General features: G+C 44.2%; 1 protein-coding gene across 1 annotated transcript in view; it reads left to right on the top strand.

Moving 5' to 3' along the window:
- Mamdc2 (MAM domain containing 2) overlaps positions 1-15820 on the top strand; it is a 157246-nt gene that overhangs the window by 76298 nt on the left and 65128 nt on the right. Inside the window, exon 6 of the mRNA XM_052713629.1 lies at positions 12465-12721. Coding sequence (XP_052569589.1) covers positions 12465-12721 — 257 coding nt within the window. The remainder of the gene's footprint in view (positions 1-12464; positions 12722-15820) is intronic.

Raw genomic sequence — 15820 nt, forward strand, 5'->3', positions numbered from 1 at the left:
GCCTCTGGTTTCTCCTCATATGCAAGACATGCAGGTCCTCAACTCTGCGGCCTTTTCTAAGTATTGAGAAGATTCTGACTTTCCCTCAAGAGCAAAAGTAAGGAAGTTGGATCTTTTTCTTTTTCACCGTTGACTCATCCTGGTAGATGGTGAAGGGTCCATTGGGTCTTGCTAAATTTCTCATGATGACAGCATGGACTCATGACACCTGGACACGTGACAACTGTCTGTGGTTCCCTACTGTCCCTCATTGACTGCCGTTTCTCATCATCTGAATGTTTAAAAGTATGTCTTCAACCTTGCTTTCAGCGTGTCCATCCTGCAGGTCACTTGGGCTCTGGAGTCTACGTCCTGACGTCACTGTTCCCTTTGTTCATTCTCCCCCGCCTCCTTTGCGCCCAGAGCTTTAGACTCAATTTCAAGGGCCAAGCAGATAGATTAAGCAAGTGGCGTGTGGCTGAGTGAGGACTGTGGCTTACTAGAAAGCTGGGATGTAGATCTGATCCTGTTGTGTCAGAATGTGAGCCCACTTCACGAGATCTTTTGATTTTGCTTTTCTTAAAAAAAATCAGGGAGCCGGGCGGTGGTGGCGCACGCCTTTAATCCCAGCACTCAGGAGGCAGAGCCAGGCGGATCTCTGTGAGTTCGAGGCCAGCCTGGACTACCAAGTGAGTTCCAGGAAAGGCGCAAAGCTACACAGAGAAACCCTGTCTCGAAAAACAAAAAAAAAAACAAAAACAAAAAAAAAAACTCAGGGAAAAAAAGGGGGGGTATTTTTTGAAATTTCTCAAATATGTAAAAAATTAGTGAATATTTTCTAAAAGAAAATACTATATGGGCTGGCATAAGCTTAGCTAGCTCCTACTTTTCAGACTCTATTTTACAGGGTTTTTCTTTTTTTTTTTTCTTTCCTTTTCAACCTGTCCAGGCTACTTAGAACAAAATACTTCTAAGTAGTCAGCTGTGTACATGGGGCTTGTCTGTTTGAGATAAACTTGACTTTGCAGCTATCATTTTCAGTCATTTGATCTTGAATTGGGTGGAAAGAAGAAAATGATAATTCAAATGACAAGCCACCAGCCTGCTTCCAAACCTCAAGGAGTATGTCCCAAGAAAGAAACCTCTTTCTCCCATAAATGGACATCCAACAAGGTCGTATATGTCAAATGTTGTCAGAATTAGCCTCTTCCCTTACAAAAAGAGAGGTGGTAAATATTCAGAGATGAAAGAACACCGTGCAGTATTCAGAATTAAAAGCGAAGTGGTAGATATTTGGAGATAAAGGAACCCTTGGAAGTCATGATAAATGAGGTAAAGGGATTTGAAGGGGAACTGTGGGTTTACAGGGAGAGAGAAAAGGAGGCAGAAGCAATGATGTTGTGAATAACTGCGCCAGTTACAGGAAGTGAGGAGAGCGAGGTGGGGGAGGGGGAGCAACGCTTGGGGAAAGTCTGAAAGGGCTGAACGCAGGAGCAGACTTCAACTTCACTGACAATGGGAAGCCAGCGGAGGTCCGGGGTGAGACAGCATCACACAGTGTGTATAATATCACCCTAAAGGTGATTGTCTGGGTAGGTGAGGGCAAAAGCACAGAATAAGAGTATAAATTAATACCCCAGGAGCTTTTTAGGTAGAATTAGGGTGAGTCATATCAGGGACTATGACAAGAAAAACATTTTCCCTTCCTAAAAATTTTAAAAGAAAGGGTTAGCACTTTGGGTAATATTGAGAGTTTGGGATTCTATGCCTAACCCATACTTCAACCCGAAAGACATAAAATCCACTGTGGCTACAGAATCGACACTGGAAATGAGGGGGTCTATGCAGAGTGAATGATGACCGGCACAGCAATGACAACCAAGAATCTGCATGATTAGTGTAAAAGACCGGTTAACTCGGAACAGTAAAATGTCAGCACCCCTCAAAACCTTTGTTGAAGTGAATAAAGCTGCTCACAATCTTTGGAGTTTCATAAATGAAAAGCCAGGTGACTTTTGCCTTCATGTACGGAGCCAGGCTAGCTTGGTTCTTCTGTTATGTCTCACAAATCAAGTGCAGAGAGTGATAGGAAGTTGAAATGGTAATCATCATGGGTCTCTGTTTTACATCTACATAGAGGTACAACTTTAACTGTGGAAAAGTACTAGAAACTTTCACAAGCTACTGAAAATTAGCTCCAAGGTGGTGACCATCATGATCTTCTGATGGCGTATTCACAGCACCACTGTCATCCTCACTGATGGTGAGAGTCAGCTGGCTGGAAGGAACAGGGATTTCTTGGGAGAAGCAAGACCAACCTATGGACTAGTCTCAAACTGCTCATTTGTCTGTATTTTCCTTAAGAGTGTAATCTATAGTGCTTCCTCTGTGGCCACAGATCACTTTGACCATATTGGGTCAGTGAGGGATAGAGAATGAGCCAGGCTAGGAGTCCCACAGCTTGTATTCAGTTATCAGAGCACTGGGTTTCCTGGAGCAATCCCTCAGCTTCTCAGAGTCACCATTAACCTATTTGCAGGTGAGGTGAGGAGTTTGCATCCAGTAATCTTCAAGATGCTTTTTTGCATTGCAATATTTTACTTTTCTGTCTTTGCCTGGTGCTACACATTAAAGTCCCTGATTTCAGCACCCATTGAGATCTATTTCAGAACTGTGTGGGAGCCTCCTGAATACTTATAAGCACATTGTATTTGGCACCAGAAAAAAGGAAAGGAGGATGAAAGGCACCGAGAGCCTGGTGTTGCTAGTGTCTTGACCAGAGGGTAAAGAGAATAGGGTTGCGGTGTGGTCATCCTTGAAGGCCATTGTGTTCTGCTGATGGGGACATCATCTCTGCTACTGCATTTGCCTCTGTCCTCTGTTCACTCTGTCTGTCCTATTTCCTCCTCTTCATTTTCCAACCCTTTCCACTTTCCTTTGGCTATTTCTAAAACATCTCCCAAAGGCAATCAGCTCTGCCCACTAGCATTGCTCAGTACCCCTCATATCAATATGGAAAGCTTAAAAAAGCATCAGACCCCTATGGCTGAAGGGAAAAGGTCTAGAGAAAGTGTACACCTCCCTTCCAGCAAACCACCAGCTGACCTCCAGGAAGAGGCTTCTTCACTGATCTCTCATGTCACAGAGTCACCCATCTGCTCATTATATACACATCGTAAACACCACACACATATATGCATATGTATCAGGCATTCTTGCATGCTTTGGTGATATGAAAAGTCACCAACTTTAAAGAGATCTTATCTAAAAATATTCTTCCCCAGAACAGTAATTTAGGGACATGTTTCCTTAGTTTCTTTCCTGTTGATGTGAAACACTCTGACAAAACAACTTGAGAGACAAGGAGTTTACTTGGTTCATAGCTCATCATTTAGTCCATTGTCATAGGGGGAGATACACCTGCAGGAGCTTGAGGTAGTCGGTTACATTGCGTTCACAGTAAAAAAAAAAAAAAAAAAAAAAAAAAAAAGCAGAGAACAATGGATGAATGCAACCTTCAGTTAGAGGGTCTTCCCACCTCAATTAATGTCATCAAGATAAAATCCCCAGAGACCCATCCAAAGGCCCATCTTCAAGAGGATTCCAATTTCTGTCAAGCTAACAATTAACACTTGCTGTTTCGGTTCCACTTCTTGTCAACGGGACATCCAAACATCATTTTTAAGTCATAATCTTTCATCCTTTGTCCCTAGAGGCTCAAGACTACATTATATTATGAAATGCACTCAGTCCATCCTTAAACAACCCTGTGCCTCTCAATAGTTCCAACACTGTCAAAATTTCTCTCAACTATGAGCCCCTATAAATTTTTTTAAGTTACATAATTCCAACATATAATGGCACAGAGAAAGCATTCCCATTCCAAGAGGGAAAACAAAGAATAACAACAAAAAATCAAATGAAAACAAACCCCAAATCCATTAGGGCAGCCCCACTCCTACAGCTCTGCCACTGAAGTCTGTGTGAATTCTCTCTTGGGTAGATTCCACTTCATGCAGGAACTCCCATAAAGTCACTCCTTAGTTAGGATAGGGCATAAAAAGATGAGTTCTGAAGATTCTAAAATATTTGTCTAAAGAGTTCTGCCCACATGATGCACAGGTTTGCCCAGTGTGACTCTTGCAGAAAAATAAAACTACCAACACTCTAAAGAAAATGGAGATTGTCTCTCTTATTTCATTTGCCTTCTATTGGATATATTGATTTTTCTCTGCACTCTATCAATTTGGGTGGCAAAGGAAAGATTTAATGGTCCAAATGTCTGCCTGCAGCGGCAGATTTTGCTCTCTGTGGACACATCTCCTGTTCGTTCATATACTGGAAGCAACTTAAAGCCTTTGCTTTGGTAAGAAGTGAAGAATCACACAGCAGAGACCAGGGGGTGGAAGGACACATTCCCAGATCTTTGTATTGTAGAAAGGGGAACAGTGAGTCCAGCATCTGCAGAAAGCAATGTAGATATCAGTTTTCTTTCATTTGATTGTGTGTTTTCACAGTTTTCCCCAAACAGTGAGCTCTGACTTTTCAAATGAACACTGTCCCCAACTTCCTTTTGAATAATAGAAACAGACATTGCACTAAGAATTGAGGGATTTCTTTGAAATATGGGAGATGTGATTTTTATCTTGTTTTCTTTCTTACCCAATTCTGATTCTCCACATAGGAGTTTCTTCTTTGTTAATATTTTATGGAGTGAAACAAAATCATTCAGGAGGTAACTCGCTGACAGCTCAGATCAGAACTGTTTTCTATGCACCTTGGCAAAAAGAAGAGACTTGATGGGAAAATAATGAGGAGAATTCATTATTTTGCCGAGGCTTAAGGTTTTTAAAAATCAAGCTGCTCAGAGTGCCACTCTGCAAGGAGCTGAACAAAGTTTCAAAATTCAAAATAAGATCGGAATTATTTTATTCCTCTAAAGCCCATGAGATGGATGAATCAGCTCTCCGTAAGTCATGCCATTTTCCTCACTTCGATTTGGATGGAGCCCCAAGTGTCAGCTCAACAGCACCTACTCATTCTCTCTGCATGGCACTGCTTGGGTCCTGGCATTAGCACCCAGTGGGAATGTGGCTTTGTCAATTTCCTCAGCATTGACTTTACACAAGCTAGGCTGGATCTCCCTCTGTGGCCTCCTGCTCATCTTTGCATATCAACAGCCTCATTTCCAAGGATTAAGTCCAGCCAGGGCATAACTCCAGTGTTATATCCAATGCAGATCTTCTCTCAGGCCTTCCACTGAGCAGCAGCAGCAGGGAAGAAATCTGTGCTTTGTCTCTTTCTGTGTCTTCCCTTTTCTTTGGCTTTTCCCCCACTCACTATACCACGCTGGCTTTGGGGGATTGGGGAAGCGAGTAGGGTTCAGGACACAAAAAAAGGACAGTGGACAAAATGCTTTACCTGCCTGGTGCTGTTTAATCTTAGACTGATGTCCTTAAACTGCAAATGGTCAAAGGCCACTTCTCCCATGGCCAGTGAGAATTGCACTACTGTTCCAAGGAAAGAATGATGCTACTTCTGGTTGACCATATGAACCTCTTCCAGCTTTTAGGAGTAATGGGATCAGCCAGACCTTCTCAATGGGTGTTTCCATGCACACAAGCAGTCCTCTTGAGAGGATTTTTCTGAAGTGCTGTAGCCTGCTCAGGCCAAGGAAAAGTCAGTCTTTACTCCATCAAACTCTGGAAAGTCATTGGCAACAAAATTTGTCCTCTCAACTCTGTCTGCACAGCTCTACAATCCGATTCTTGCCTTTTCCCACATTCAAGAAAGCCAGGCGCTTCTCTCTGTACTCTATCAACTTACTTTTCACTGATCCAAGTTCTCTCTAGAACTCTGATCTGATCAGGGCTGGGGAGATGGCTCAATGGATAAACTGCTTGTCATGCAAGCATCAGGACCAGAGTTCAGATCCCGAGAACCAAAGTAAGTGGGGAGGCCCACCTCTAGTTCCGGAACTCTGAAGGCAGATTCAGGGGATTGGCCAGAGCAAGCTGGCTAGGCAGGCCAGCTCTGTCAGCAAGCTTCAGCTTCAGCTGAGAGAGCTTGCTTCAATGAATAAGAGGCGGTTATTGAGGAAGACTCCTAAACATCAATGTTGTACCTTCACATATACATGTACCCACACATATACAAGCATACACCAACACACACACACACACACACACACACACACACACACACACACACACACACAAAGACACACATACACACACATTAAAAAGTTAGAACAACTCTGATGACCTTTGTGTCAAGGTCCAAGGCAATTGCAGAACCTGGAATTGTCTGCCTATATGATGGTGAGGTTAAACGGCAACTTCCCTCTTCCATTCCCTCCCTTAGCTGCTCCCCTTGGATCAAGGTAAGAAAGAGAAAGAAAATATGCCACAAGAAAATACAGCAATGACAGTGCTCTTCCAAAAAAGTCCTTCTCATATATCTATATTAGAGGGAAAATATGAAATAAAGTTGTGAGAGTCACCTTAAGTGACAGGCGTTGCCACGTGCACACTATATTAACAGTCCATCTCTATACTCTTTAGAATATAGAGGTTCTTAGCTATGTGTGGTGACACACACCTGTAACCCCACACCTGGAAGGGAGAGACAGAAGGATCAAGAAGTCAAGGTCAGCATGAGCTACATAGCAAGGCCTTGTTTGAAGAAAAGAAGGAAGGAGAAAGGGAGGAAGAGAGGGAGGGAGTCTGGGAAAGAGAAGAAGGACACAAGGAAAGAAGGAAGGAAGGAAGGAAGGAAGGAAGGAAGGAAGGAAGGAAGGAAGGAAGGAAGGAAGGAAGGACAAGGAAATAGAGATGGACTCTTATTGTCCATGTTCTTGGCCTTGAGATCTTAGCAGAGAGTAGAAGTCTATCAGACAGTAGTAGTCTGTCTGTCAAACAGAGTAGAAATCTGTTACTGTGAGAAAACACCTGGGGGAAAACAGCCTAAAAGTAGGAAAAATTTATTTTTGACTCAGGATTTCAAAGGTTTCAGTCTCCATGGTCCATTGGCCCCATTGCTTGGGACCTGAGTTTAAGCAAAACACCACAGTGCTTTGAACATGTGCAGAGGATGCTCTCTTTATGGCTGGAAGTATAATGAACAAAGGCAGGTGTAGCTGGAAGATTTCCTGTGTCCTGGCTGGCTGGTGGTTGGGACAAATCTCTCCTACTCGTGTCCCCCAAGTAAACACACAGAAGCTTATATCAATTATAACTGCTTGGCCATTAGCTCAGGCTTATTACTGACTAGCACTTACACTTAAATTAACCCATAATTCTTATTTATGTTTAGCCATATGGCTTGGTACCTTTTCTCAGTTCTGCCTTGTTATCTTGCTTCCTCTGTGTCTGACTGACGACTCCTGACTCAGCCTTCCTCTTCCCAGAATTCTCCTTGTCTGCTTATCCTGCCTATACTTCCTTCTGGCTACTGGCCAATCAGCACTGTATTTATCAACCAATCAGAGCAACACATATTCACAGCATACAGAACGACATCCCCATCAGGCAGGCATACATCCAGTCACCTTTTTATTCCAACTAAACCCCACCTCCTAGTTTCTACAACCTCCCAATAATGTTATCAAATTATGAATCCACTAGTCACTTAATCCATTGATTAGGTCAGAGCTCTCTTGATCCACTATTTCCCCAATGCTCCACTTCTGAACATTACATTGGGGACCAAGGCTTCAACATGAGTTCTGAAGGGATATTTCACATCCATGTTCAAACAAGGTCCCACCCAATGTTCATGTACATTCCTTTCATCTTTGAATGCTGTATAAAAAGATTGGAGTCTGGCTCTATTAAAGAACCACCAGCCCTTGAACTAAGGATTCCTGAATATACCCATCAGATATGCAATGTGGGAAAGTAGGCGAGTTGACTTGCTGTCTTGAGTGTTGTCTCTTCATCATGGCAGCAGCCCAGTGGGTATTTCCATCTGGAACATGTTTCTTCAGCCCAAGTTGTACCAGGAGGCAGCTTGTCTGGGTAGCTAGCAAGATGGAAGCAGACAAAGCAACTCTAAAAATATGGCCAAAGGGAGATGAATCCTAGCTGAGTCAGAGGCTACCTTTGGCACCACGGTTAAGCTGTGGGCAATCTTTAAGGAAATTCTGGGTAGCCAGGCTGGTTGAAGATGCATGCTCAGGAACTGTCTCTGAGTTCTTTTCCTAATCCATGGGGAAATGGACAGCAAGAAGGAGCTGCTAAGGTTACCTGAAAGGTTTTACTAATACGGAGAGCTGCTGTAAAGAAGGGAGGCTCTCTTCAGAAGCAAGTGTGCAGGCGATACTCAGGCCTTTCACAGGAGGCCTAAGCTTCAGCTGGTATTGCCACAGACCGCTATCTTTCTAGTGAATTCGACAGTGTTTTATCCTGCATAAACCTCACATTTTTTTAAGTATAACTAAGCATTGACTACTAATAGACTGACTTCCTGAGTATGGCAAAGCAGTACAGCTAGAGATGAGTGCCAATGAACATCCTGATTCTTAACCTTATGGGGAACCCATTGTCTCTATTTATACTCTTTCATTTTTAGTTAAATTGGTTTTTCTGGTTGGTTGGTTGGTTGGTTGGTTGGTTGGTTGGTTGGTTGATTGGTTGGTTTTGAGAAAGCATGTCTCATGGTATGCTATATAACCTAGGCTAGCCTCAAATTTGTAATCTTCCTACCTAGGCCTCTACAAGTTGGGATGTACCACCATGCCTAGCCAGAGTTTTAACTCTGGGCCTGAAGGCTCTACAGTGATTTGGTTGATTATAAAATCCTGTTAGCCTAGAATACACCTATAGTAGGTTCATCTCTAACTGAATTTCCTTGTACCCAGATCCTAATGGTCTGATAAAAATCACCTTTCCCCAGAGTACCAGAAACTCAGCAAACCTGAGCCACATAAGATTGGTCTGAGATGGGTGGGAAAACTCCCATAATGCCAGGTGCTAGACACGGTTTCTTAGACCGCCAAGCTACCTTCTTCCTTCCTGTGGACAGAAGCACAATGACCACCCGCTACCTCCCACTAACCCCAGCTGGTCCTCCTCAGAGCAGATTTCCCCAGAGATGCACTCAGCCAGGGTTTTGTCATTCTGCCGGCCTGGCCTCCAGGATCAGACACCTGAACAGTGGTTTCTGAATCATCCTAGCCCCTTTAAGTCAGATGATAACCTTGTGGAAAGCTGTCTTTTTTTTTTTTTTTCTGGTAAGAAACTCCATGTTATTCAGGTTGTCAGTAAATAGTACCCAACTGTGTCAACAAGGAATGCTAGAGAAGAAAAGAAGGGCAGCTGATTGTGGTCTAGGCTAGTGGTTCCATGTAAGACTTGGTGTCAGCAATCTTGGTAGCATTCCTGGCAACCTCTCTGACTCACTTTGGGCAAGTCACATTCTGTTTTCTGGGTCCTTTTTTGGACCAGAAATGTGACTGTGGTTTGCTTGGCTCAGCACCATAAACATGAGTTGTTGAGGAGTCACTTCAACCACTAATGTAGGGATGAAAACAGTATCCCCACAGCAGGTGAGCAGCTATCCTTGACCCTCTGATGTCTGTCAACTGAGAAGATGTGTTTGTAATGAGGCTGTGGCTAAGAAATTTCTCTAGCTCAGCACAGTAATAACACAATGCTAGAGTGGAACAGGTTGTTTTCAGTGATCTGTTAGGGGCTTTCTAGACTCTTTGGAGATAAATCATCTATCTCACCTTGGGCAGAATGATTTCCCTCTTCCTGGCTCTGGCATTTGAGTTCCATTAGAAACAGACACTGAGCTAGAGCTGGGGGGAAATGCTTATGAAGAACTAAGGCAGAAACTGTCGGTGTAGCTCATTACTACAGTGGGTGTGTGCATTTAGGAGCCATGGAGGTTTTAAGGTTCCATGACCGTGCTTTATCCTTAGTTATTTTAAAAGCAAAGTGAATAACAAAACAAAAATAACAAGTCCGGCCTTGATGACTTCATCTTTATCCCAATGCAGTCGTGTACTAGAAATTTTCAAACTTCATGGAGATCCAAGAGTACCTAGTAGCCACAGAAGATATAAGGTCTCCATGAATGAAAAAGCACCTTCACTGTAAGATATAGATCCTGAGAAACAGGAGAGGCCAGGCCTCCAGCAGAATAGCCCAGCTGTAGTGCTCGTTCTCTGGCTAGGAGCATTGTGGAGTGGTGTGTCCTGGGTAGGAATGCCATCATGAATCCACAGGTGGGGCAGCGGAGACTGGCAAGCCAGCTTCAGTGGCTGCAGCAAGTTCCGCGGCAGAACTCTGACCCACCTCTGTGCCCCCACAGTGAAGTATGAGGAAAGAAAACCTCACAGCTCTCTCTTCCTGGCAGGACCCCCTCGTGAGGTTCTGTTCCGCTCTTATGACATCACAAAAGGCATCCAGGACGTCAGCTCTGTCTTTTATACTCCCACGCATTCTTAGTAAATGGGGCTATGTTAGAACAGAGTCATTCATGGTCACATGCATTCTCCACCGTCAGGATGTTCTTGTTGAGGCAGGCTGGACCCTAGGATTGAATTAGAGGGAGGGGCATTTGACTGTAAAATAAGAAGTGGTCTTCCTTACATATCAGAGGTTCTTTGGGTCCAACTTAAGGGTATGTTGCTTTGATGCACACAATATTTTCAAAAAATGACAATAAGGAGTATTTATCATATGTTGAAGTGTGCTGCCCCTAAATTTAATCCCAGCACTAAGAAGGAAGTGGTGGTTGGGCAAAGAAAGGTATATAAGGAGTGAGGAGACAGGAACTGAAGCTTTTCAGGCTGAAGAGTCCAAGAGGTAAGACGCGGCAGTGGCTTGTTCCTTTGTCTCTCTGATCTTCAGGCAAATTTTATTAGGGTCCAATATATCACCACAACTTTGAATGTAGGGAGAAACACAAGTGGGAGAATGACATGTAAAGATAAAGGTTGAGCTACAAGCCAAGGAATGCTAAGAGACTGTCAACAGACCACCAGAAGCTAGGAGAGAGGTCTGGGACACATCCTTCCTTTCCATCCCTTCAAGGGAACCAACTCTGTTGACATGATTTTAGACTCAGAGTCGCCAGCACTGTGAGACAATAAATTCCTGTTGCTTAAATCACCTCAAATGGGGTATTTTGTCGTCAGCAAACTACATCACTTAAAATCTGATAGATTTGCCACACAAACCTGGATTTGGGGCTTCTATGAGAGGACACCAGAGCTCTGGAATGGAGGCCCCATGCATCAGATACAGTGTTGAGTGCCTGTAATTCAATTCTTCAGGAGCCTGAGGCAAGAGGATTGGGGATTAGAGGCCATCTTGAACTACAGCAAGGCTCTGTCTCTAGAAAAATAAATAAAACTTTTTCAAAATAAATGTATTTATTTATTTACATCCCAGCCTCAGTTTCCCCTTCCTCCCCTTCTCCCTGTTCCTCCCCCCACTGCCTCTTTGTCCCCGCCCCTGTCCATTCCATTTCTATTTCTGTTTAGGAAAAGGCAGGTCTCCCACGAGTATCAACAAAGCATGGCATATTAAGTTGCAGTAAGACAAAGCACCTCCCCATGTATTAAGGCTGGGCAAGGCAACCTATCCATTAAAGACTAGGCTCACAAACAAAAACTAATATAATAAAAACTTTTAAAAGCATCTAAGATGTGCATAGGTTACATACAAACACTAGTCCATTTCCTATGAAGGACTCGAGCATTCACAGAGTTTGATAGATCCAGGGACTCCTGGATCTAATCTCATCCAGTTAGCAAAGGGTGACATTATTCTCATTCTAGAGCTCAGGAAATTGAGGCCCAGACAAATTCAGCAACCCACTCAAGCCCAGCACCTCGCCAAGGAAGTGGGATTCAAAGTCAGTTCTCTTCAATGGCAAATCAAAGCTCTTCCAAGTCTCCATATTGTTTCTGCTTCAGCCTTTAGTGGGGGTTAGTGGCTCTGGGTCTGCCAGGTGCTGTTGTCACCAGGGTCCAGCATCAATGTCATCACAAGTTCAGACTCCCAAACCCTAGGCCTGCCTGTGAGCACTCAGTACCACTCAACCACACAGTATGCATTTGATATAAGTTGTGCAAATATGTCCCGGAGGGTCGTCCCCATGCCTTTTATATAAAAGGCAGTACAGTCTTGATGTCTTATAGCTCAAAGAAGGCTTAGGAAGGGATCACATCTGATGTAGTGGTGTATTCATCTGTGAAAATTCAAACACTTCGAAGATGACACATCTTTCCTGTGTGGATAATTTACTTCAATCAAAAGTAAAGGAAATTTAAATTGCTTCTCATCTGGCATTTGCAGTGTGCAATAAACTCATGCGTCCGTCCGTCTCCCAGCTGTGACATTTATGTACTCATGACCACCTTCCTCCTCACCCCTCCCAACAGATTATATTAAAGTGAGTCCATAATGGCACCATTTCATCTGCACCTTACCAGTCTGTCTTACCCTACATTCTGTTTGTGTGACTTCCAGGCCATTATATGTACGTGGACTCTGTTTACGTCAAGCACTTCCAGGAGGTGGCCCAGCTCATCTCCCCGGTGACCACAGCCCCCATGTCTGGCTGCCTCTCGTTCTATTACCAGCTCCAGCAAGGGAACGACAATGTCTTCTCTCTGTACACTCGGGATATGGCTGGCCTGTATGAGGAGATCTGGAAAGTGGACGGGCCAGGCAATGCCGCCTGGAACCTTGCAGAGGTGGAGTTCAGTGCTCCTTATCCCATGGAGGTAGGTGAGCCCTGACCTGGTAGCATGCTGGGATGCTACACACACAGGCATGGAGGTCATTCCACTGTGTATTCCTACTTAACGTCAATCGTGCTTTTGAAGATAGATACCTTGACTTTATTTTTATCTTTAATTTAGTAAAAAAAGAAAGGAAATTGTGCCATTTTATATAGTAAAGTGTGATGTTTTGATTCATATATACAATGTGTGGCAATCAAGTCATGATAGCTAGCACAAGTATCACCTCGAACATGTGTTATTTGTTGGTAGTGGCAACATTTAAATTCTTCTTCTAGGTATTTTGAAATGTACAATGTATCATTATTAACTACAGTTGGCCTACTTGCAATAAGAACCAAACTCTACCTTTTTAGTCTGACTGTAATTTTGTATCCACAGACCAACATCCCCCTTTCACGGCTCCTCCTGATGTACCTGCTTCTATTGTAATCTTTTAGGGGGCAGGAGGTAGAGTGACCCCTCAGATCTACCTCTAATGTAATCTTTTAGGGGGAGGGAGGTAGAGTGATCCCTCAGCCAGCGGTTAAGATCACTGGCACTCATGGAGGCCAGAGGAGGCCAGTTGATCCCTGGGAGCTGGAGTTGCTGGTGTTTTTTTTTTTTTTTTTTTTTTTTTTTTTTGTGGGAGCGCCTGGCTTGTTATGTGGGTGCTGGGATCCAAACTCCTGTCCTCCTGATGGTGCAGCAAGCATTCTTAGCTCCGGAGGCATCTCTCCAGCCCCCTAATCCTTTTCTTCCCTCTCTTTTCCCTTCTCAGTCTCCTCACTTCTCTCCCTTCCTCTGGGACCCCTTCCTTCCTCTCTTACCATCTTCATTTTCCATCAGAAGTAGTTTTCTAAGGACAAGTGTGGAAACCAGTCTACGAGCTGAATTTCCTGCTGCATGCTCCCTTTGATCTTGTGCTATAAGCATGGAGAGTTCAAGGGGGGAAGGGGGCCCGCAGGGCCTGAAAACGACTCCTTCCTGAACCTCCACCCCAGAGTTCCCAGTCATCTGGGGTCCCAGATGGAAATCTGGGTAGGCAAAAAGGAAGTCTTCAGGTGCTGGATTTGGGCAGCAGAGACGGGCAGCAGAAGGCAGATGGAGCAGCAGCAGCAGGAAGCGCCTTATAATGTTACAATTCCTGGGCATGCCTCGAGGATCCAGACCCTGAGTCCTACATCCCTTGCCTGTCTGCCTAGGAAGTCATGTTCCTCAATCTTTCCTACACCCAATGCTGTAGCTGAGACCCAGCCTCTGAGACCCTTGGACTCTTCCAGTGACCAAATCCTGCGTGTCCTCTTTTGTGGCCCCTGAGGCATTTTATCCCTCTTCGGTGGTCTCTGCCTTTGTTCCTCTCTCACCGTCTCTCTATTTTTGTGGCCCTTTTCTTGCTGCCGGCCACTCTGAGCTGCTTAGATGCTGCTTCTCCAGCTGTCAGGAGCCAGATGCCTTCCCACTTTACAGCTCAGGCTCCGTTCTGCTCAGCAGTCACTGCTCCACCGGCCCCCGCCACCACTCTGCTGGCTGCCGCTTCTTTCTCCATGTCCCTCACTCAGTAAAAGAAAAGATGACTGGCCGGGCAGTGGTGGCGCACGCCTTTAATCCCAGCACTCGGGAGGCAGAATCAGGCGGATCTCTGTGAGTTCGAGGCCAGCCTGGTCTACAGAGTGAGATCCAGGAAAGGCTCAAAGCTACACAGAGAAACCCTGTCTCAAAAAAAAAAAAAAAAAAAAAAAGAAAGAAAGAAAAGATGACTGGAGAGAAGCATTTTATTGGGTCTGGAACAGCAAGGGAGGTCTCCCAGCTTAAAGTCTCCAGACCGACTCCCAAAGTGAGCCTGAGCAGCCTGCCTATAGCTAGAGAACCAGTAGCAGCTTTGTCTCTTGGCACCAACCACAGCCATGGAGACTTATATTTAAATCAATCACAGCCTTGCCTCCTCAGCACCAATCACAGAAGCCCCTCTGTTAGGCCACTAAGGGAAGTTGCACCTAGGTAGAAATGGTAGTAAGGTCACCTAGAGTTCACTGAGAGGCGTGATAGCAAAATGTCTGGGACACACTGTCCAACAGCCCTGGATGAAGCTGTGCCTTCAAAAGCCGAGGCAGTTTTCTGTGATCATTGTGTAGTTTTCTCCAGGTAGTCAAGCCCGCTGGTGCTGGCACAAGAGTAGTCTGGCTGGTTGCTCAACTGATTGTCCTTTGATTCAAAGAATCCGGGCAGCAAGAAAAACGTCCCAGAGCTACTAATTGGAGGGTTGGATTCCCATGCCCAGCCTTTGCTTAGCTCCAGGAAAATGCACATCAGAAAGCATGCTTATAATACAAACCTGAAGACTGTTTCTGAACACTGACAGTGATTCGTTAACAATGCCTTAATGGTGCTTACCACCCGCCCAGTGCCCCAAGGGGAGATGGCTCCCTTTATTTGTTTCATTAAGATCAATTTTGAAGGTTTCTGTTAATTAAGAGAATTGTCTTTCTAGAACAAAAGAATTACTTTCTTTTTGGCAACAAAAAAGCTGTTATAAAATCAGAAGTAGCCGGGCAGTGGTGGCGCACGCCTTTAATCCCAGCACTCGGGAGGCAGAATCAGGCGGATCTCTGTGAGTTCGAGGCCAGCCTGGACTACCAAGTGAGTTCCAGGAAAGGCGCAAAGCTACACAGAGAAACCCTGTCTCGAAAAACCAAAAAAAAAAAAAAAAAAAAAAAAAATCAGAATCAGAAGTAAACATATCATTAGAGCCTTAATTTGAAACAAATCTTGTTTGGTTTTTGTTTGTTTGTTTGCTTTTGTTTTGTATTTCGAGACAGGGTTTCTCTGTGTAGTGTCTGTCCTGGAACTCACTCTGTAGACCAGGCTGGCCTCGAACTCACAGAGATCCGCCTGACTCTGCCTTTAATGTGCTGGAATTAAAGGTGAGTGCCACCATCACTGGGTCAAATCTTGTTCTTACGTTACAACTTTTTATAATTATATACATGATAAATATCCAGATCAAAAGAATTAGAAAATTCAAAGAAAGAAAAATAAGTTAAACAACTTCACAATGACAAAGACAACTGACATTGTAGTGTTTATTGCTGCAGATCTTTC

The sequence above is a fragment of the Peromyscus californicus genome, unplaced genomic scaffold, assembly GCF_007827085.1.
Source record: "Peromyscus californicus insignis strain IS unplaced genomic scaffold, ASM782708v3 Scaffold_4__1_contigs__length_199733344, whole genome shotgun sequence".
Lineage (NCBI taxonomy): Eukaryota > Metazoa > Chordata > Mammalia > Rodentia > Cricetidae > Peromyscus > Peromyscus californicus.